Below are 23457 nucleotides of genomic sequence, written 5' to 3'. Positions count from 1 at the left end.
ATGTCTGTACCTCCCCCCCAAGGCCCTGGTGCCCTGTCCAGGTACCTGTGGCGACTTGCTCTTCTTTAAAGCCAGAAATTAACTCCCTCGGTGCTGGGTTGGAGGAAACAGGTTTATATGCAAATGTCAGGTTGCTGCTAACCAATCCTGAGCGCCTGGCTCCAGAAGGGGGCTCGACTCCCAGGACGGCAGCCAATGAGCTAGCGTGCCAGGGTGGAGGGGCAGGGCCAGGGTCTTTTAAACCACTTGCCAAGGAGCCTGTATGTAGGCAGCGTTGGGTTTTGCGGCCCCAGCCCAGTCCAAGGCCAGCATGTCCCCGCAGAGGATCGTGCGTGTGTCCCTGGAGCATCCCACCAGTGCCGTGTGTGTGGCTGGCGTGGAGACCCTCGTGGACATTTATGGGTAAGAGCCAGAGGCCTGGGGTTTGCAGGCCCTTGGTGCTGATCTCTCTGGGCTCTCCCTAGGAGCTGTGTAGGGCATCCTCGGGGCCCAGGCCTGGCTTCGCTGCCTTCTCCTGAGCCTTGGCCTTGGCGTAGCAGCCAGTCACAGAAGCTTGGGTCCTCGCCTTGTGCAGTTGGGTTTCTTGAAGACTCTAGCCAGGAGACTTGAAGCGTGGCAGACCGAAGTGGGGTAGAGAGGCCTGTAGTGGCTGAGCTCTGGCCAGAGCCTTGGAGGGTGCTGGTGCCATGGGGCTTGAACAAATTTCTCTGTCTGGGGGACCCTGCAGGCTGGGCTGAGAGTCTGGCTGAGCACACAAGAATAGGAGGAGACATACTGCCCCTCCTTACCCCATGCCCCCAGCCTGAGCCTGAAAATGGAGCTTCAATCATTTTTTAAAAATTACTTATACTTAGATAACACTCAGGGCCAGGCACTGTTCTAAGGACTTAACAAGCCTCTTAAATTTAACTCTTGAATTTAACTTTCACAACAACCTTATGAACTAAGTTTATTATCATCTTCATCTGGTTTGACAGATGAGAAAACAGAGGCACAGAGAGGGCAAGCCACTTGCTCAGGTCACACAGTTACTAAGTGACCAAGCCAGGATATAAACCCTTTCATGGTCAGGAGTCATGAATTTAACTGTCTGCCGCTTGAGGCTGGGACCTTCGTGGTCATCTTGTTGACCTTTGTGTTTTCAGCGGCAGGGACCTTTCCTGTGGTTTCTTGGCTCTGAAAGTCTGCTTTATCTTCCCAGAGGCCGACGGGTTTGGGTTTGCAAGGGAGTGCGGACAGAGCGGGCCATGAGTCCCGGCCTCTGTCACTTATCAGCTGTGTGACTTTAAGCAAGTCACCTGTCATCTCCCAGCCTCCGTTTCCTCCTCTGTAAAGTGGGGATAATACGGCTGTGGGTGCTGCCTTCATCACCATTGTCACCATCACCCTCCTCACTGTTGAAGGGAAGACACGAGACACAAGGGGAGACCTGACTTGTCTTGGTTCCCAGGATGGGGTTGGGCTCACACTGAGTCATTGTCACGGGTCCTGTGGGTACCAGGCTCGAGCATTCCTGAGACAGTCCACCCTTAGTTGTGGTTCTGACTTCACTGGGCATCAGGAGGGTTTTAAATGTAGGTTCCAGGCCCTGCCTGCAGCACTTCTGGCTCTGGAATCTCTTTTCACCAGGTGGGTCCAAGATTGGCCACTGTGAGGGTGACCAGCTGTCCTGGTTCACCCAAGACCTTCTAGGTTCCAGCACTGAAAGTCCTGCACCCCAGGAAACGCCCCCATCCCTGGCAAACCAGAACTGTCAGTCACCCTGCTGCATTTCACCTCCCATCCCCCGCCTCCTGGGCTGGCTGGGAGGGCTTGGTGCTGGGGGTGCCTGTGCGTGGGGAGAACCCGAGGCTCCTTGCACATGCGCCTCCCAGGGCTGGGCTGGGGCACTGTCTAGAGCAGCATGCTGGCAGCTCTAGGTGGCCTGGCCAGAGGAAGGACTTCATCCAGGTGAGCCTCTGGCCACTTCTGCTGTCCTCCAGGAAATGGGACATCCAGCTCTTCCCTACCTGATGCAGGTCTCCTCCCATCAGCCACCCCTTTGATCTTCCTAACACAAAACTTCCAGGGCAGGGCGTGAGCACTGGACTGGGAGTCTGGAGCCCTACTTTCTAGTCCCTTTTCTCCGAAGCCTCAGTTTCCCCATCAGTGAAACGAGGGCATGGGTTCAGGTGTCTCTGACTTTGCTCACCCTGAGAATTTACAGCCCCCCACTCGTTTGATCTCATTCCCGCTCTATAGCCGCTGACACCGAGGCAGAGGGAGGCCACATCACTCCCTCAAGGTCACACTCCTAGTGAATGGCGAGGCTGGGATTTGGACCCAGGTGACCTGGCCCCAGAGTCCACAAGCTTAACCACCTCACCAGGGCTCCGTCAGGCTGCCCCTCCTCCTCAAGAACCATCGCCGGTCCCCATCGCATAGGGGTGGAATTAAACCAGCTTTTTACGGCCTGAGTTTAAACTTGGCCTCCTAAGGCTCCATGGTGAACATGTCTTCCCCTCAGGCGTGTCCCCTTGTCCTTGGCTCACCTGCCTTGCTCAGGGAAGCCTCCCCCAGACACCCCAGACACCCTCTCAAGCTGCCTCCAGCTTCCTGTGCCTTCATTTACTTTAAGAGCCCCTTCCCCCATCCTGGGCGGGCAGTTTCCCAAGCCTCTCCTCTCAATTACCACAGTCCTGACACTTACTAGCTCCATGACCTTGGACAAATTACTTATCCTCAGTTCCCCATCTGTAAAATGGGGACGATAATAGTACCTCCCTCCTAGGGTTAGTGAGAGGGTTACATGACACACAAAGAAACTCAAGCAGGGCAGGCACACAGCAAGAGCTCAACAAGTTCAACTACCGTCCCCCAGGTGCGTGTGTTTACTCCTCCTACAGGGAGCCTTCTGGTCCCTTCGGCTCCAGTGGCTCTCCACATGGGATCCCACTGACCCCTACCTCCATGGCCCTGAGTCCCGTCTGGCTGCCCTGGGCAGGGCTCTGAGGAGAGCTGTGGGTGTATCTGCCTCAACCTGGCAGTGCCTGTGTACACAGTGGGCACCCCTCAGACAATAAGAAGGTGAACAGATTGATTTCAAACAAGACTCCCGGGCTAGCTAGAGTGGGGGAAACGCAGTCCCAGGGCCAGATGACATCACAGACTTCTTGACCCTACAGTTAATGTCTGGGAAACTCACAAGGGAAATGTGAACGAACGTAGAGGCTTGGAACGCAAGACTGTGTATACATTTGTGTGGGGTCCAGGCTTGACTCCCAGGAGCTTACTGTGAGGATCTGAGAGGCCTGGAGTGGTCAGGGAAGGCTTCCTGGAGGAAGCAAGAGTTTGAGCCAAAGCTGAAGCATCTGAACCATGGCTGTCCCCTCTAGCACTTCTCATGGCTCCCTGCTCTTCCCAGGTCAGTGCCCGAGGGCACAGAGATGTTTGAGGTGTACGGGACCCCCGGTGTGGACGTCTACATCTCTCCCAGCATGGAGAGGGGCCGGGAGCGTGCGGACACCAGGAGGTGGCACTGTGATGCAGGGTTGGAGATCATCGTGATCATGAACTCTCCCAGCAATGACCTCAACGACAGCCATGTGAGTGGGTCCCCTGGTCTGGGGGCAGAGAGGGGAGGCAGTGATCTTGCTTCACAAGGGCCCAGTGGCCTCTCTCTTCCCAGAGTACAGGGTAGCACAGTGGGTAAGTGCCTGGCCCTGGAACCAACCAGCTCTGCAACTTAAAAACACAAAGTGTGTGTCTGGCAAGTAGGACCTCAGTTTCCCCATCTATAGGCTGAGGTTTGATTAGGTTATTTCTGCCACTCTGAATGAAGGAGAGAAAACAGGGACTGGGGACAGGGCAGGGATGCTGCTTTCTGGGGAGACCCCCATCCCCAATTTGATATTTGCCTCTCCTTCCTCTAATCCACTCTTTTCCTGTCCCATTCCCTTCTCATATGCAAAACGGGGACCATACAGGCATAATGACTTCCCTTCCGCTCCTCTCTCTGCTCACTCAGCTAACCAGAGAGTCCAACAAGCCCCAGCTGCAGGCAATGATCTGGCCCCAGGGCAGGCCTCGTTTAAAAAATGGGAGAAATGGGGTAGCCCTTGAGCTTGGCACAGGTGTTGCCACCTTAAATGGCTGATGGGAACCAGGACTTGGCGTGTGGGAAAGGTGGGTTTACGCTCCATGCCAAGAACAATGGTTTGGAAAACTGGCCCTTTAAGAGCGTTGACCATGAGCCACGTGCGGATGACCCCGTCCAGCCCTCACAGCAGCCCTGAGAGGCAGGAGCTGAGCCCTATTGCACAGGTGGGGCTACCGAGGTCCAGAGTAAACTGTCCCAGGGCCACATGGCTAGTCAGGAGGAGAGCTAGAATTCAACGCAGACCTGCGACGCCTGGCGCAGGCTCCCTCCACCCCTCCTCCCTCTGTTCCCATCCATGTGTCTGAATTGAGCCTCTCCTCTGCGCTCTGAGATGGGGGGCAGGATGCAGTGGAAGCATTTTACAGACTGACCAAGAAGGGGCAGGGCTCGCCTAAAATCACATGATCCAGTGAGTAGCAGAGTTGGTGATGGTCAGGATGGGGTCCTCGGGGCGGCAAGGGGCCTAGCAGCCTGTGAGGTTCCCTGCTGAGCCGGGGGCTGCATGGACACCTCCCCTCCCTAACTTCCTTGGCTCCAAGGACCTCAGGGACTGAAGAGGGTCAGAATGTACCCTACCCATGCCTTTGGCTGGATTCCAGGTAATTGTATGTCTGGGGCGAGCATCCTTGCTGGGGCTTGACACACGGGGGTCAGAAATGACAGCATTTAGGGGCTCCCAGGACTGAGGGGTGAGTGGCCTGTGTAAGACCCTAAACCCTTTGAGATGAGGCCATCAGAGCTGGCCGGTTTAGGGACCCACATGGAGAGGGAATGTCCAAGTGCAGCGCCGTGGGTTGAGCGTGGCTTTAATGCATCAGCCTCCAGCTGCTTTATTGTCCTCACCATCTTCAGCCCCGCCTCGGACAGTTATTGGGTGCTGGCTGTGGGCTGGGCACCATGCTGAGCGTGTCACATGCGTTCCTTCCCTAATCCTCACAACCTGTAATCAGTCCTACAGGTTAGGAACTGTTATTATACTTCACTCTCCAGCTGAGGAAATTGAGGCCCAGAGCAGATAGTAACTTTTCCCAGGATATTTACACTTGTTGCATCTAGAATCTGAGCCCTTACACAATGCCACCTGCCCACCAATTACGACAGCTGGTGTTTCATGGGCACTTTCTTCAAGATCAGTCTTTTATGTGTGTTGCTTTTAAGCTACACTATAGTCCTCTGAACTAGGAACCTATATGGTCCCCATTTTGCAGATGAGAAAACTGAGGCAGCTGAGAAAGGTGAAGGGTTTTGGTCAAGGTCACAGAGCCCAGAGGGGCTGGGCTCAAGTCCTGTCTGAATCCCAGAGATAAGAATATTGGCTTGGAGAGTGACCCTAAACCCTACCTAGTCTGAACTCCTCATTTAACAAATGGTGGGACAGAGACTCAAAATGGAGCAGGCGCTTGCCAAAATTACACGGTAGTCATGGGCAGCATTGGGACCCAGGTCTCCATAGAATCCCTCATAGATAATTCCCATTTTACAGATGGGCCAACTGAGGCATGGAAAAATAAATGGCAAAGAGAAGGCTAAAGGAAGAGCTGAGTTGGCAAACAAATTTAGTGCACAGAGGTTCCTGAGATCTGCTCCCCTCCTTACCAGATATCTCAAGACCTGGCCTTTGGGGTGGGGGCTCTTGGCTTCAGCTGACGTGACCCTGGGCCCGTCTCTCCACAGGTTCAGATTTCCTACTACTCCAGCCATAAGTCCCTGCCCCTGGCGTACACGGTGCTCTACCTCACCTGTGTTGGTAAGCTGGGTGCCATGCTGAGGGTGTGGCCAAGGCGCCTTGGATAAGGGTAGGATGGGGAGTGGTTGGGATTAACACTGACCTTTTTACCAAAATCCTTCAGTTTTATTTTAAAAATTAAAGTAAGAAGTGCACATCTAAAAAATTCAAACAGTACAAAAGAGTATATAGTTAACTCTTAAAAACATAGGTTTGAACTGTACGGGTCAACTTATACATGGGTTTTTTTTGATTGATTCATACAGTTCAAATCTGTGTTGTTCAAGGGTCAACTCCACGATTGGGAATCTGAATCTGCAGAGGGCCAGCTGTAGTTAAAAGTGCGAGGTCAGCGCCCCTAATCTCCAAGTTGTTCATGGGTAGCCTATAAGTTGAAAGTAATCCTCCCTCCCCGTCACCCAAGATTCTCAATTCCCCAGGCCCAGCATCCTTCTAAGACATGCTGTGCTTATACAAGTAGACACATGCATACTGATCTATTCCCCCCTTTCATAAGCAAAAGGAATCATATAGGCATGGAACTGGACCTTGCTTTTTCCAACTCACTTTTTTTTTTTTTGCCAATTCTCCACGAATTGATATATAAACTCAATGAAAGATGACGTAGATATTGGAACTACCAGACAGGAAATGTAAAGTAATCAAGATTAATATGTTAAAGGCTACAGAGGAAAAGGTGGCTAACATGCATGAACAGATGGGGAATTTCAGCAGAGAGATGAAAACTATAAGAAGGATTCAAATGGGAATGCTAGGAATAAACATCAGATAAGACATGGGTCCATAGGCAGACTAGACACAGCTGAAGAGAGAATTGGTGAACTCAAAGATAGGACAACAGTTACCCAAACTGAAACACAAAGAGAAAGGAAGAACAAAACAAAATAATAGAACAGAGATTCAACAGCTCTGGGACAGTATCGAACAGTCTAAATGCAATGACATTCCCATCAAAATCCAACATGGCTTTTTAAATAGAATTTTATAGAGCTGATCCCACATCTCATATGGAAGGGCAAAGGGCAGGAATAGCCCAGACAATTTTGATGAACAAGATGGAGGGATTCATGGTACCAGAGGCTTTTTTCCAAGTTGTAGTACTTGAGGCCGTGTGACATTGACGCAGAATTAAATACAGACCAGTAGAACCAAACAGAGAACCAGACGTAGACCCCTGCTCATGTGGTTATCACGTGAAAATCAATAAACTTGGAACCACATCTCGTACTATCCTCAAAAATAAATTCCAGATGGGTTAAAAAATCTTAAGATGAAATCAAAATTTCAAAGCTTTTAGAAGAGAGTATCTGTAAACTCAAGGTCAAGCTTGTCTTTATCAGGGCAAAACAATAGCACAGATCATAGGGGAAAGATGGCTGAGTTAGGCTGTATTAAAATTTAAAACTTCTATACAACAAAGGACAATTTAAAAAATCCAACTGGGGACTGAGAGAAGAAATTTGCAATGGATATGGCTTACTCAGAGCATAGAGATTATGGAAAACTTCAATCAATTTAAAAAAAAAAAAAAAGACAAATGACTAGAAATAGGCAAAAAATATGAACAAGCAATTCACAGACGAGAAAGCCCCAAGGATCAGAACCCAAATGAAAAGATGCTTAAGTTAGTGTTGCCAAGGATGAGGAACTGGGGAGCTCCTTGCATTGTGGGTGGGAGTTTGCACTGGTACAAGCACGAGGAGAGCAATTAGCAAGAAAGTTGAAAATGCCTCTTCCGGAGGCATTTTTAGAAGCAGAACTGCTGAATTACAGGAAACGTGCGTTGTAAATTTTGATAGATATTGCCAAGTTGCTCTCCAAAAAGGCGGTACCACTTTATATGCCCGCTAACAGCATGTGGGAGTGTCTCGCCAACACTGTGCACTGTCAGCCTCTGAGAGGTTGTATCATGTTGTTGCTTTAATGTGCCTTTTTTTAGTCAGGACTGAGGTTGGGTATCTCCCTGCCTCCCCCTCCCTGAACACACACACCCTGTTCATTGGAAGATACACACAGAGGAAAGTGCATAAAGCTTTATTTTATATACACACACATGAACGGAGAGTTACAAAGCAAACACTTGGACAGCCATCGCCCAGGTCAAGAAACAGAACATGACCAGCACCCCAAAGTCTCCCCCATCGATACCCCTCTCTGATTTCTGGCCTTTTTCCTCTCGAGGTAACTACTACTTTGTGATAAGTACTCTCTGCTTTTCTTTGTGGTTTTATCACCTGAGTATGCACACCCAAATAATATAATCTAGTTTTGCCTTTTTTTAAAAACTTCCTATGGATGAAATCATATTGTACGCATTCTAAGGGTGGGCCTTCTTTTGCCCACACCCTGTCTGTGAGGTACAGTCACTCGCTGTGTGGTGGTTGGCTATCTTGTCACATGTTTAAAATTATTTCAAATTCTTCCCCCTCCCCCCTTTCCCCTTCCCCCTTTCCCCTTCCCCTACCCCTCTCCCCTGAATGCTCCATTTGTGTTATAAAATCTCCCCCAGTTCTAGGGAGACACATTAAGAAGGTGGGATGGAGGCTGGGATTTTAAGAGTTTGAGATGAAGATGAGGCTCAGACAGGTCACAGCTGATAGATGGCAGAGCCTAGATTCACATCCACATCTGTCTGACACCAAAGTCCAGGCTCACTCCTCGATCCAAAGGAGATGAGGCAGCTTCACACAGACCAAGAATGTCTAGGGCAACCTGAGCTCAGTGCAGGGTGTGCCCCAGAAAATGAGGGCTGTAGGAGTATGAAGAGGGAGGGATCAGGGAAGGCTTCCTGGAGGGGGCAGCATTGGACCCAGGCCTTTGTTCTGACCCTGCTTCCTTCCCAAGGCCTCTTTCTTTCCCCAGCCCAGAGAGAGAGAGGCTCCAGATGCCCCCACCTCTGGGCAGGGTCTTCTTGGAAATGACTTTCGTTTGCCCAGCCCCAGGTGGGCCCTGAGAGTGAAGGTAAAAGGTGAAGGTCACAGGCCTGTGTTGACTTCCTGGGAACCCTGTGGTGACTTACCCTCTGCCCTCCCCTTGCAGATATCACTCTGGATTGTGACCTGAACTGTGAGGGCAGGCAGAGCGGGAACTTTGTGGACAAGGTAGGGCATCTCAACCTGGGCCCAGAAAGGGGTGGGGAGTCTGGAACTGCTCTAGGCTGGGTTACTAGAGGAGAGTCATCATAGGCATCCCCCTGCCTCCCAGCTGATGCCCAGGTCAGGGGAGCCCAGCGGGAACCAGGCATGGCTGGGACCTTCTATGCCAGGAGAAAAGTCATCACCAAGAATTATAAAGCACACGTGTGCCACAGCCCTGGGCCAGGCCTTGCTTCGTGGGGGAAAGTCCTTCTGGACTTTTAATCTAGGTCAGGGGTCTACAAACATTTTCTGTAAAAACAAGATAGTAACTATTTTAGGCTTCACAAGCCACACAGTCTCTGTTGCAACTACTTGATTCTGCCATTGTAGTATGAAAGAGCTATAGTAAATACGTAAACAAATGCATGTGACCATGTTCCAATAAAACTTTATTTACAAAAACAGGCCATGGGCCGGATTTGGCCTGTGGGCCATAGTGTGCTAACTCCTTGATCTAGGTGAAAAGGGAAACCTACCAAGTATGAAACTGTTAAAGAACTTGGGGCTGAGTAGTAGTGGACCTATCCTCACAGGTAAGATGAAGGGGAAGGGATGGGTTTAGGAGGACAGCTAGGAGGTTGCTGGGGAGGGAAGCACAGGTCTGGTCCGAGTCCCCATCACCAGCTCTGCTTTGTCATTGGCAGCACCAGTGGGTCTGGGGGCCCAGTGGGTATGGAGCCATCCTGCTGGTGAACTGTGACAGGGATGATCTGAATTGTGATGACCGGGACAACTGTGACCAGCACATACGCTGCCTGCAAGGTGAGGGGGGCCAGGGTAGCCCATGTCTCTGTGTGTCCAGTGTCATTGCTCAGCTAGCTTGCAGGGACTCCAACCTATAGGAATGACTCTGAAGGAAGAGTTCCAGTTCCCAGACATACCTTGACCCTTCCCCAAAACCTGCCTCGGCTGGCAGCTACCCCCCCCCAACATCCCAGGGCCAGCGGGCACTCACACACCTGGAACTCAAGAAATGAGCTCTCGCCTTTTCTCCCTCCCGGGGAGCAGAGGGTGCTAACATCTGAACCCCTCCTGTGCCCAGGCCCTTTTCCCACACTCTCTGTCTGGCTCCACAGACCTGGAAGACATGTCCGTCATGGTCCTGCGGACCCAGGGCCCCGCTGCCCTCTTCGACAACCACAGACTTGTCCTCCACACCTCCAGCTATGACGCCAAGCGGGCACGGGTCTTCCACGCCTGTGGTGAGTCCACAGCCACCCCCTCCGCGGCCTTGTGCCTGGCTCCTGGGTGCCCTGGCGGCCAGGGGAACAATCGGATGGTGAACTCTGGGACTGGTCAGCTGGCATCTCCAGCACAGCAGTGGCCCGAGGTCGTTTTATTGCAGGAAGTTTTAAAATATATTTTAAACACGTTTAGAAATCTTTGCTCTCAAAAATTTCAAACATACACAAAAGTAGAAAGAAGAGTGTCACGAAGCCCCAGAGGCCAGCCTCTCCGCCTCCCTAGCTTCATCTGCTCCGCTGTGTTCGCTGGAGTATTTCTGAGCCAGTCCCAGGCACCATGGGTGCTGTCCCTGCAGAATTCAGTGCGCATCTCCAAAGGAAAAACACAGCTGTTGCTTCACGTGGCCGCAATGCCATTGTCACAAGTCCAAGCAAGGATATAAAAGACCCTTTAAAAATACAAATGGATACAAGTAATAAGATGCTCACTTAAAAAAAATAAATTAAAAAAAAAAAAAAAAAATATATATATATATATATATATATATATATATATATATCAAACAATATAAAAGCACATGGAGTGAAAAATAAGAGTCCTCTATCCCTAACCCTAAGCTTGACTCTTACGTCATGTTCGCATCTGGCATGTGTTCTAACTGACTTTCCTACATGCACTAAACCTGCCTATGTGCATGCGTGCGTGCGTGTGTCTGTGTGCCTGTGTGTGTGCCTGTGTGCCTGTGTGTGTGTGTGCCTGTGTGTGTGTGCCCGTGTGCCTGTGTGCATGCGTGTGTGTGTGCCTGTGTGCCCGCGCATGCGCGCACGTTCTGCTTTCCGGCCCGTTTCTCTCGCTGCGCTGTGCCTGTGACACCCCTTGCTGGGTGTTTCCTTGGTCTGCTCTCTCTCCCCGCCGCACAGCATTCTGAAGCGTGGAGGTGCTGTAACCTATCCAGTCCCCTGGGCCGTACGGCTGTTGACAGTGTGTTGATGTTACAATAGGTTCCTTGAGGGCAGGGACCTTGCTCATGGCTATATCCTGAGTCCAGAGTGTGCCTCGTAGGTACATAGTAGGTGCTCAGTTAATATTTGTTCGGTGAACACGTAAACAACCAATGAAGACCCTTGTATATGTATTTTGTAGGAAAGGCACCTAGAAGAGGAATTGCTGGTTAGGGGCACACAAGACTTTGTTAGATGCCACCAACTTGTCCCCCCCGCCCCGCCTTGCCCGCACTGCGTATTAAGCACCTTTCTCTCCTTAGTCAGTGGGAGGCTAGGTGCAGGGGTTGGTGGCCTGCGTTTTCGGTGAGGTCACATAGTTCTCTTGCATTCCTCATGCTCCCCAGGCCCACCAGGGAGTCACAGCTGCTACTTTCGTCCCCTCCCAGGTCCCGAGGACTCATGCGAGGCCTACAGGCATGTGCTGGGCCAGGACAAGGTGTCCTACAAGGTGCCGCGTTTCCACGGGGACGAGGAGCGCTTCTTCGTGGAGGGCCTGTCCTTCCCCGATGCCGGCTTCACGGGGCTCGTCTTCTTCCATATCACCCTGCTGGATGACTCCAATGAGGTAGGGGGTGGCCGGGCAGAGGAGGTGACAGGAAGGCTCTGTTCCTGGGAGGGGCAGACATTGCTGGTGTGAAGGACCCCAAACTGCTCCCCCCGTTTCCTCCTTGGAACTGAGATGAAGCAGCGGCTCAGGTTCCCCGGGTTCTTGAATCACCCCGGCGTCTGGACACAGGGCCAGGTCTCCGTCTTCTCTGTCCTCTCCTGCAGGATTTCTCCGAGTCCCCGATCTTCACTGACACTGTCGTGTTCCGTGTGGCTCCCTGGATTATGACGCCCAGCACCCTGCCGCCCCTGGAGGTGTACGTGTGCAGGTGAGTCTGGGGAACACTGGGCATCCTTCCGACCCTGGTGGCCCCCTGGCCTGGTTTGGTCCTGAGTCACTCTCCCCGGGCTTGTCTGCAGTGTGCGGAACAACACGCCTTTTGTGGAAGCAGTGGCGGAGCTGGCCCGGAAGGCTGGCTGCAAGCTGACCATCTGCCCACAGGCTGAGAACCGAAATGACCGCTGGATCCAGGTACCATGGCCACCAGGCAGTGCCCAGCCAGGACACCGTCCTGGAGGGGGCGGCTGGGACCTAGGCACTGTGGTCCCTCTCTTCAGGAGGGCACTGCTCTTTATAATTCTAGACAAAGAGCTCACATTTGTGTTACAGATGAGGAAAGTGAGGAACAGAGAGATCTAGTTATTTGTCCAAGGGTGCACAGCTAGTCATCAGCACAGCCAGAATCAGCACATCAGTTCTGGTTCTCCAGAACTTTCTGGAGACCCAGACACACACTGACACTGGATTCAACACCCATTCACCCCCAGGATCTGGGTTAGGCACTGAGTTGGGCACACACTCCCTGTGCTTAGCAGCCTGAACCAGTGGTTCTCAGTGGATGGCGATTTTGTCCCCTGAGGAATATTTAGCCGTCTCAGACATGTTTGTCACACTGAGGGTGGTGATACTACTGGCTTCTGGTCCCTGTGATAAAGAATTATCTGGCCCCAAATATCAATAGAGCTGAGGCTGAGAAGCCCTGATGTGGTAAATTATTGTGATAAAAATCCCAGCTCTTACCATCTAAGATGCAGCAGAGGCGGAAGGAAAGTGCCAGCCAGGTGTGCAGGAAGGTGACATCACCTCTGTCTAGGGGATCAGTGATGACCTCCAGGAGGAAGGGCATCTGAGCTGGACCAGATTTGGCAAATGGATGGGTAATGATTTCTGCCATTCAGTGGTCGCTTACTGCAGGCCATGTGTTATTACCATAGTGTCATTTCATCTTCTTGACAACTCCCTGTCATTACCCACCCCAGAGGCTCTCAGGGCTGCAAATGCCCAGGGCCAAAGAGCTGGTAAGGACCATGCTGGGACTCAGTGGATGGTGTTCTGGCTGAGGGGCAGCATGTGCAAAGGCCCAGAGGTGCGAGACACATGAGGAAGAATGTCATGTGCTCCCTTTGGCCAGGGCCAAGGTTCTGTGAAGGGTAGGAGTTAAGGTGGGAGACCTTGAATGTCAAGCTAAGGGGCTGTCATGGCTGAAGGTTCATCCAATGAGGCAGTTGAGGGCAGGACCCCAGAGTGAGACAAGTTGCATTTGGATTCTGGCTGTGCTGATGGCTAGCTGTGCACCCTTGGGCAAATAACTAGACCTCTCTCTTCCTCACTTTCCTCATCTGTAACATAGGGTAATAATAGTGCCTCCTCAAAGATGTGTCACGAGGATTAATGGAGTTAATATGGATAAAGAGCCTAGGGCGGGGCACATAACAGTGAACTTCTCATTGGATGTGTAGTTTGTCTCTGCTGGGCCATCTTTTCCTCCAGGACTAAAGGGATCAGGATTGACCTCGGCATGTTTATGGGTCTGAGAGGAGACAGATCTGTATCTCCTCAGGTCCCCTCAGCCCTGTCCAACTGTCAACCCCTCATGACCACCTGTGGAGGCCGAGGTGCTGGCTGATGCCCAGCGCCTTACTTTTCCAATTCAGGCCCCCCCCGAGACCTTCTCTGTGTCCACTCTGCCCTTATCCAGCACGGGGACACTCCCAAGGTCATGTCCATGCTCCTATTCATTCCTGGCCTGTCTTGCTGTGTGACCCTAGGCAAATGTACCCCCTCTCTGAGTCTCCAAAACCTCCTCCAGCCAGCAGGCATCACAATCCCTGTCTCCTTCACCCCCAAGGGCAAAGTTCCCTGCGGCAGAGAACTTCTGTGAACAGTCTTCCCGAAGTGCTCAGTGTCAAGCAAGCATGGGAAGTTGTTGACTGTCCACAGCTGGGTTTCTCTCTGTCTCTCTGTCTCTCTCTGCCTCTGTCTCTCTCTCTCTCCCTCTTTCTCTCTCTTTCTCTCTCTCTCTCAGGACGAGATGGAGCTGGGCTACGTGCAGGCGCCGCACAAGACCTTCCCGGTGGTCTTCGACTCCCCCAGGAATGGGGAACTGCAGGACTTTCCTTACAAAAGAATCCTGGTGAGTGGCCCCGGGCGCAGCCCAGCCCTGAGGGCAGACGGACATTACCCTGAGGGCCACACCAGGGTGTGGGGCGCAGGGGGCAGCACTGGGAACCGCGATCTTTAACAACCGAAGGCGAGCTGCCAGGTAAAATATAGGAGATGCCCAGTTAAATTTGAATTTCAGATAAGCAATGAGTATCTTTTTGGTACAAGTATATCCCAAACATTGCATGGGACATACCTATACTAAAATATGTTTATTGTATATCTGGAATTCAACTTTTACTGGGCGCCCGGGGGGCGTGGCTCAGCGGTTGAGCATGGACCTAGGATCCAGGGGATCGAGGTTCGATTCCCGGTCAGGGCACAAGCCCAGGTTTTGGGCTCGATCCCCAGCAGGGGGCGCGCAGGAGGCAGCTGACCCATGACTCTCTCATCATTGATGTTTCTATATCTCTCTCTCTCCCTCTCCTTTCTTTGCTCTGAAATCAATAAAGACATATTTTTAAAAAAAAATTTAGCTGGGCATCCTGTATTTTCATTTGCTCAGCCTGGCAGTCCTAAACAGGGGAAGCAGGACAGTGCAGCTGTTAAAATCATAGGTTTTAGACTCAGAACAACTCGGCCCTGCCACTCACATGCTGTGTGACCTTGCATGAGTCACTTTCCCTCTCTGAACATCATCAGTAAAATGATATTGCCCTGGCCTCACAGGTGTTTGTGAGGCATCTCTGTGTCTGTGCAGAGGGAGCATGTTAGTATTATTGGTAATCAAGATAACTGTGAAGATGATGGTTGCTGGCCAGGACCTCCTTGAGGAAGGAGGGGAGATTCCATTGGTGCCTAGAGAATGGGAGGCCCCTCTAACCCCACACTGGATCACACAGGTGGTAGGGGTTCTCCTCCTTCTAAGAGGTGGCCCTGGGAAGGTCTCTCCTCTTCCAGAGTTGAAAGACTGAGGCTCAGAAAGCCATCACCAGCCTCTTGGTCCCCAGAGACAGGCCACTTTAGAGCAGCCAGATGCCTGCCCTTGGGCTGGACTTGGCAAAAAGTCGGTGCAGAGTAAGGGGGTGGCCATGGCCTTGGGCTCTGTGTCTAATGGGGGGTGTAACCAGAGCCCTCTCTGCTGTCTCCCTGTGACCACGGGGAATAACATGCTCTAATATGGCAGCAGGACCAGAGGGCCTGTGTGTTTCCCAACCTTGGCCCTTGCTCATACATGAAATATTGAATTGATCAGACCCTAGTCTTTGACTCAGTATTTCCATCTGAAGAATGGGCAGCCACTCCCACCCCATCTTTAAGGAATTCAGGATCCAGAAAGTTGCTTCAAGCTCTTCCTGGTGAGCCATGTGCCTCCCTCAGCAAGCCTGACTCAGTTTCTCCTACCAGGGTCCAGATTTCGGCTACGTGACTCGGGAACCACAAGACAGCTCTGTGTGTGGCCTGGACTCCTTTGGAAACCTGGAGGTCAGCCCCCCAGTGGTGGCCAACGGGAAGGAGTACCCCCTGGGGAGGATCCTCATTGGGGGCAACCTGCCTGGGTGAGAGAGGAGCATGGGGAGGTGTTGCTGGGATGGAGGCTGAGGCTGGTGGGTGGTGATGGTGGCTGGAGGGCGAGGGGCTCTTCCACTCCCCAAAGAGAACCAGAAAGGAGTGATAAAATTGTAGTCCTGGACGGGGGTGGGGGAGGGAGGGGCAGGGAGGAGGCAGCGGGCTGTTCACCAGACATTGTCCACTATTACTTCCAGAGTTTGAGAAGGCTAGAGTGAGCAGGGACCCAAGAGGTCGTTCAAACCTTTTATTTTATAATCGGGTTGTGTTTAAGTCAGAGAGGGTGAGCAACCTGGAAAGTAACGCAGAATGCAAAGTTATAACTAGACATAGGTCTTCCTTTTCGGAAAATAAATAGATGTTGCTACCAATTAATAGTCACAGGGTCCAGCCGGTGTGGCTCAGCTGTTGAGCATCGACCTAGGATCCAGATGATCAAGGTTCAATTCCCAGTCAGGGCACATGCCCGGGTTTCAGGCTCGATCCCCAGTAGGGGGCGTGCAGGAGACAGCTGATCAGTGACTCTCTCATCATTGATGTTTCTCTCTCTCCCTCTCCTCTCCCTCTCCCTTCCTCTCTCTGAAATCAATGAAGACGTTAAAAAAAAAAAAAATAGCCATAGAAGAAAAAGCTTTAAGCCTCAGCAGTCCTGGGAGAAATTGTGTTTAAGTCAGAGCTTGTTTATACTATGATGTAAATGACTAATATCAGATCTTTTTCTGAGAGCAGGAGAAGGGAGGTACAGGACATGAAAAGTGAGATGGCCGTAACACACACACAGAATCACTGATTATGTCTTATTCAACATGTAACACCTGGGTACTGATGGAAAAGAGAAGGAACTGTATGGTTATGGTCATTTGCTGTGCAATAGGCCAACACACAGAGCTAATAACCAAACTCAGCAAAGCAGTTAGAAAGACTTGGGATCAAATAACAGGTGACTCAAGAAGCTTAGGAGGGGACTAACCGCCCTCAAACATATGACCCCACAGAAAGAGGGAATGTGGGTAACGTCACTAGACACTTTTTCAGAAGGCAAAGATGGGATTTTAATTCTCTACCGTAAAATGCTGGGGCTCTGAGGCTTCTCAGGGGTAATCTTGTCCACCTCTCCCCCCACTGATGTGCAGGAGGGTGAGGCTGCAGGGAGAGAATCGTAAGATAAACTCAAGGAAGGAGCACCCAGCCATGGGGGAGGAAATGTAGGGGCGAAACCAGTCTCTTGGAGGGTGTGAGGAGGGGGTCTGAGGGCGGTTCGGAGGATTTGCCTGCATGCAAGACCCGGGTAGGTCACTGACCTGGTGCCAGTGACCTGATGTGAATGATCTGTCCTGTGTCTGCCTCCTGGGGAACTCCCCTTGAGTGACATTTAAGTATACATATATAGTCTTTCCTGCTTATAAAGGCAACGTATGTTTTTTGGTAGATATTGCAGAAATCTTGAACTCTTGTCTTTCCATTTCGGCATAGATTCTGTTTTCAGTTAAGCAACTTTTCTTTTAACTGCTTGGGCCCCAGGTCAAGTGGCCGCAGGGTCACCCAGGTGGTGCGGGACTTCCTCTACTCGCAGAGGGTGCAGCCCCCTGTGGAGCTCTTTGTGGACTGGCTGGCCGTGGGCCACGTGGATGAGTTTCTGAGCTTCGTCCCTGCCCCCGATGGGAAGGTGAGGACTCGGGTGACACGGGCGTTGGCGTCTGGGCCAGGGGATGAGCTGCAGGGGGCTCAGGCGTCCGCTGTCTCCACACAGGGCTTCCGGATGCTCCTGGCCAGCCCCGCCGCCTGCTTCAGGCTCTTCCAGGAGAAGCGCAAGTGGGGCCACGGCCGGGCCCTCCTGTTCGAAGGGGTTGTCGGTGGGTACCAGTGTCCCTTATCACAGCTGTCAACCCCCTCACCTAAAGCAAGACGCACGGTGACTTGAGAGAGGGATGGCACATTTTAAAGTAGGGCTGTCCCCCCAAATTCAGGAGCCCTCCCTCTTGCCACCGCACGTCTTGTTCCTCCAGCCACCATGGGCCACGGCTGGGGCAGAGCTGGCAGGGAACTCAGTGGTGGACGATGGGCTTGGGGTGGGCAGGGACATAGTGAAGACCTGGCCAGCTTCAGGGGCATGTGACCAGGGTAGTCTCATGGGGCCCTCTGCTCAGAAGGGCCCTCATTTGAGGTTTAATGCTCTGCCCTCACTGTCTTGAAATTCTTAATAATTTGTGCTTTGTGAGTGAAATCTGATTGATCAATGGGGCATTTATTGGGGGCTTGGAGCCTGGGCTCATGAACAGTTTCATCTCCTGCTGCCTCCCTGGGTTGAGCCCCTTCTGCCAACTCCTCTGCCCCTTGAAGCCAAAGCCCGGGGCTCCCCCTCCCTGTCCCTGCCAGGTGAAGGCTGCAGCCCTCCCACCCCTGCGGGAGCCTGGGTGTGGGGAGGGCTGGGCATCTGGGAGAGGGACCTGGCATCACTGTCCCTGTGCTGGACTGGCAGCTCCATGGGGCGCATGGTGGGCAGTTTGGTACAGGATGATAGTGCGTGCCTTGTGGGGTGCAGTGAGGGTTAAGTGAGGCGCTAAATGTAGAGCTCTGACCTCAGGGCCTGAGCATGGTAAGAGCTGAATAAAGGGCCGCTGTGAGGTTGTGAGCTGCTGGCTCTAACCTCCCCTCCCTGGTCCAGCCCCGTCTCCTCGGGTACCCCATCAAGCAGGCAGGAAAGCCAGGCCTCCGGGAGCCCCACGCTTCACCTCTTGGCGGCCAGGGACAGGGCCCAGTGGCGCCCACCAGGGCTGGCACGGGTGGGCAGTGGGTTACCCAGCTTCGACACCACTGGGCAAAAGAGGAATCATCACCCAGTGTCCTGGGGGGGGGGGGGGGTTGTAAATTTTCAATAAAAGGCATTAGCATGTTCAGGGAACTCAAGTAAAGGTCTAAAGTTCATAGTGCTGTGGTCCCCTGCCCCTCCCTCCCCTCACACACCCAGACTTGCCCAGCGGCCAGGCTGAGCCCTGCTGGGTGGTGCCTACAAATGCCCAGAAAGGCCAGAGAGCTGCTGACTCGGCGAGACCAGCAGCTGTGAACTTGGCCCCTGCCCGGCTGCTTCCCAGAACAGGCGGCCCTCACTGCTTGTATTGTTCCTGCCCCTCCCTTCATGCCTCTCTCTCTGTCACAGGTAACGAGCAGGTCAACACCATCTCCATCAACCAGGTCCTCTCCAATTCAAACCTCATCAGCTACAATAAGTTTGTGCAGGTACAGGGCCATGGCTGCGACTAGAAGGCGGGCATGGCTGGGGACAGGGATGGGGACGGAAGCCTGAGGCTCACGGTTCATGAAGGCTCAGGCTGGAGCAAGCCCAGACAGGGGGACTCTAACCCCCTCCTTTAACCCAAGAGAAATGAGTGGGTAAGCCATGTGTGTGTGAGGAGGACAAGCATTCCAGGCAGAGGGAACAGCACAGTTGATGGCCCTGAGTAAAACAGTGGGGCCCGGAGTGTATGGCAACGGGCCAGGAGTTGAAAGAGTCACACGAGGCCTTGTAGGGCATCGCTAGGACATGGCTATGGCCCTGAGTGAGATTGGAGGCCACTGGGGGTGGGGGTTTGAGCAGAGGAGGGACTTGATGTGACTTGGGCTTTGAAACAATCTCTCTGCTGCTATGTCGAGACTATTTCATTATATCATGGCAGGGGTGGGGGTGGTGACAGTGGGTCCCAACAGGAAGCATATGGCACCTCAAGCTGGGTAACTATAGAAAAATTTAATCAAGGGAATATTTACAAAGGCGCGGGCAACCTTTGAGGACATCAACAAGGTCTGTACATTCTCCCCGTCTAGAAAGAGGGGGACTGTCACCACCCCTAGGCCTGAAGGAACTAGGGAAGGGAGCTGTTACTGAGACCTGGAGAGGTCACTGTGAGGAGAGGGAAGTGCGACTGGAGCTGTGACCTTCACAGCCAACCCACAGTGACCTGGCAGGGAGGGAGATGGGGGAGCAAATCCCCCACTGCACTCTCCACCAGCCCCCCTCCAGTGTCCCCATTGGCTGAACCCACCCAGAAGCCAGTGGCGCGGGAGGCCTGAGTCTCCAGGATCGGCCTCCCAGGGTGCAGAGCAGGGAAGGTGTACAGCGTGTCTGGAAGGGCAAATGGAATCTCCGGGGTCCTACAAGCACAGAAGCCAAGGTGGGGCTGAGTATGTAAGGCTTCTCTCAGGGACAGAGCCTGCAGCAGGGACAGGGAGGGAGCTGGAGGAGACGGCAGCCGGGCTGGGAGGCAGACCTTGGGAGCCGTCAGTTTCTAGATGGTGTCAAACCATGAGACCGAAGGAGATTCCCTAAGGAGGGAAGGACCTAGAGATGAGAAGAGGTCCAAGGATGGAACACTCTGGAACGCTCTCATTCTGAAGCCCGCTAGTAGGACAGGACTGTGAGGCGTGGGACACAGGACAGGTATATCTGACAAAGGGGTGCAAAGATAAGGTTCGTGTGGAGAGTTGATCCATGGGCACCTGGGCAGCCAGACATGACCCCACGGAGCCCCCAACACATACTGGCAGGGGCTCCCCAACTCTGCCCTGCTCCCCCAGAGCTGCATCGACTGGAACCGGGAGGTGCTGAAGCGGGAGCTGGGCCTGACAGAGCGGGACATCGTGGACATCCCCCAGCTCTTTAAGACCGAGAGGAAAAAGGCGGTGGCTTTCTTCCCGGACTTGGTGAGGCCACCATCTGTGAATTGAGGTTTCCTCAAATTAGGCTTCAAGCCTCCCCTCTCCATGTTTGGGATTATGGTGGCTGGTGGGGTGGCAGAGAGCGTCAGGCGTCCCCTGATGGCCACCAGAAGGGCTTCTAGTTGGGTGATGGTCCTGGTCACTACAGATGCTCACTGGCCAAGCCCCTTGCTCAAGGGCCCTTGGGGAAGGCCCCTGCCCTCCTCCCAGGGACCCGCTTGATATTTGCCGAGTGAACGGATGGTTACATGGGGTGGCGTGTGTGAAGCCCCCAGCACCAGCTGGGAGCCGAGATGCCCATCCCTCTCCCTTTCTCCCAGCTCACAGCTATTCATCCATCACCCATACGTTAGGGTGTCCTGTGGGAGATACAGAGATGATGGAGGCTGCTCCCTGCTCTCAAAGAGCTTCCAGTATAATCCAGAGAGGAGAAAACTCTTGCCCCTCTGAGGACCTGTCCCAATGATCTGTTTTGTATAAAGTGATGTGGCCCTTCAGACTTCCAGTCTAAGAGGCAGGGCTGAAAATCCAAGAAGGCTTCATGGAAGAAGTGGCCTTTCATTGAGCCCCGAGGGTTCAAAATTTGAGCTTGTATCTGGAACACCTGGACCACTGGGGCTCCACCCCAGGGGCTCTGCTTCAGCACGTCCGAGGTAGGGCCTGAGGCACTACCTTTCTAACCAGGACCCAGATGACACAGGTGCTGCTATTTGAGGACCACACTTTGAATAGCACCGCTGGAGGTCACCCAGTTCCCCTCTCCACACTCCCCTTCAGTCTCCCCCCATCCTCAAGAGGAACTCAACTCTCCCGTCAGCAGAGCCTTGCAGGGAGGCTGTCCACACCACCATTGCTTCACCTCCCCCTTTTCCTTCCCCTTTCTGGCTGACTTTTTTGCCTTCCTCGATTTCCCCACCTGCAAAGCCTCTTATCACTCCCCTTCCTGCATGTTTAAGGCAGCCTTGCAATTACATATGTGCCCCCAGAAGCTTGTGCGTGCGTTCAGAGTCTTGTGTTTGCAGGAAACAGAGGGCCACCCAAGCCAGCTTCAGCGAGAGGAAGATTTACTATAAGGACACGTGGAGCCTCTCTTATCTCTGTGTCTGTTTACTTTATATTTCCCCTCCCTCTTCCTTCCCCCCTCCAGCTTGGCTTCTTTTGCTTCTGTCCCCGAGCACCAATCTGAATACGGCCGCACATTATAGATACAGACAGAGAGACAGACTTGACTCTCCCGCCGTGTCAGCCTCAAATGCCTGAGTGACAATCTGGTCCAGATTGGCTCAGATGTCTACTCTGACCCACGGGCTAGGAGGCTGGGATTCTATCTCACAAGCCACCAATAAGGACAGTCGCCAGACAAATAAGTTACTGTGAGCTCTGCAGGTGCTCCACGGGGATGCACAGCTGGCTAGAGTTCTTACCGGCCCCAATTCCCCTCCCACTGCATGAAAGGGCGAGTATCTATTTTCAAGGTTGCCTAACAAACAAATTCAGGTCCTACCAGGTATAGTGAAGGTGCTGGGGTAGGAGCTGCTGATGAACTGATGCCCCTGACCTGGGATCTCACCTCTTTGCAGGTGAACATGCTGGTGCTGGGCAAGTACCTGGGCATCCCCAAGCCCTTCGGGCCCATCATCAACGGCCGCTGCTGCCTGGAGGAGAAGGTGCGGTCCCTGCTGGAGCCGCTGGGCCTCCACTGCACCTTCATCGACGACTTCACCCCATACCACATGCTGCACGGGGAGGTGCACTGCGGGACCAACGTGCGCCGGCAGCCCTTCTCCTTCAAGTGGTGGCACATGGTGCCCTGAGCCTGTCCCACCCACCATCCTCTCCCCCTGGGTGGGACATTGGCCTGGGTGATGGAGACTGAGACAAGCCCCTAAATAATAAGTGTTAGGAGACCCCAAGTGTCCAGATGGAATGCCGAGGGTGACCCATCCCTCTCCGAAGCCGTTTTTCTACAAGTGTTCACTCCTTACTTGCAACCCATTTGGTTCTCAGGCTTGATTCCCCTTGACCTTCCGAGAAGGAGAGGCCTCATTTCTTGTGGCCTCTCATGCAATCAACACGACCCATGGGGACTCCTCCAAACATTCCCACCCCCAAATCCTTCATTTAGAGCCAAATTCACTTTGGGGTCTAGAAACATCCATGCATTTCATCTGCCCTTTTGGCCCATGTGTCCTAATGGAGAAGATTCTGCTTTGGCCGGATTGCCTCTCTCTCTGCCGGGACCAGCCCCAAAATCCGATCCCTCCCCGCAGGAGAGATTATGCCCATAGCTGCCCTCACAGAGAAGGAGCTGGGGGTCTACTTAGCTCGAGGTGGGACCATCACTCCACCTGCCAAACTCCTGACCAGATCTTGAACTCTCTGCCCCACCTGGTGCCCAGCATGAGCTTTCACCTGGTAGGTGCTCTAGGTGCATATAGAAGTAATGATAGTTGTGCCTTAGCCTTAGAAAGTCCCCATCGCCTGACATTCAGAAATCTGGCTTTGTACAAAAACCTCCTGGAATTTCTTGGAGATGAAAGTATCTGGGAATTCCTGGAGATTGGGAAGACGGTGGTACAGGGGTGAAGACATCCTCCATAACGCATAGGTGCTTTGTTGGCCCGGGGACCTCACTCTGCGGGAGGGGACACCCCTGGCAGGGTTTAGCCCTGCTATGCCTCAGAAGGGGCCTACAGGGACCAAGCCCACCGAGATAGCTCACAATGGGACGGCTCAGGGAATGAACCCGTGAGTGCAGGGGGAGGGGGAGGGGGAGATGAAGAGGGAGGGGGTGGTTTTCTCCAGATGTGTGTCAATGACACGTGTTCTATATGGGTCCAGCTGTGTTTCTATCACTGGCTAATAAACCTACAAAAGCACAAATGGTTTGAGCCTAATTTTGGCCCTTTTGGGGATCAGAACATGACAGTAAGAAATCTGGCAGTTTCCTGCAGCTGAAGCATTTGCTTGCCTGG

General features: G+C 52.8%; 1 protein-coding gene across 1 annotated transcript; it reads left to right on the top strand.

Moving 5' to 3' along the window:
- Positions 1-275: 275 nt before the first annotated feature.
- Positions 276-23033, top strand: PADI3 (peptidyl arginine deiminase 3). Its single transcript, XM_016219440.2, has 16 exons — positions 276-402; positions 3404-3584; positions 5813-5885; positions 8925-8986; positions 9667-9784; positions 10099-10224; positions 11598-11776; positions 11983-12086; positions 12178-12289; positions 14124-14231; positions 15608-15759; positions 17291-17435; positions 17520-17622; positions 18927-19006; positions 20342-20467; positions 22063-23033. The coding sequence occupies exons 1-16, from the start codon at positions 311-313 to the stop codon at positions 22294-22296; spliced, it is 1995 nt and encodes a 664-aa protein (XP_016074926.1). The 5' UTR covers positions 276-310; the 3' UTR covers positions 22297-23033.
- The last annotated feature ends 424 nt before the right edge of the window (positions 23034-23457 follow it).

This window comes from Miniopterus natalensis, chromosome 9, assembly GCF_054644295.1.
Source record: "Miniopterus natalensis isolate mMinNat1 chromosome 9, mMinNat1.hap1, whole genome shotgun sequence".
NCBI lineage: Eukaryota > Metazoa > Chordata > Mammalia > Chiroptera > Miniopteridae > Miniopterus > Miniopterus natalensis.
The sequence above is the reverse complement of the archived record's forward strand: the minus strand, read 5'-3'. Positions and strand labels throughout refer to the sequence as shown.

What these genes read in the sequence shown, in the direction of transcription:
- PADI3 (XM_016219440.2), top strand. Translation starts at nt 311, where the DNA reads ATGTCCCCGCAGAGGATCGTGCGTGTGTCCCTGGAGCATCCCACCAGT. An exon ending in ATGACCTCAACGACAGCCAT is followed by an intron (nt 3,585 to 5,812) that starts GTGAGTGGGTCC and finishes GTCTCTCCACAG; the next exon opens with GTTCAGATTTCCTACTACTC. An exon ending in TGGCTTTCTTCCCGGACTTG is followed by an intron (nt 20,468 to 22,062) that starts GTGAGGCCACCA and finishes ACCTCTTTGCAG; the next exon opens with GTGAACATGCTGGTGCTGGG.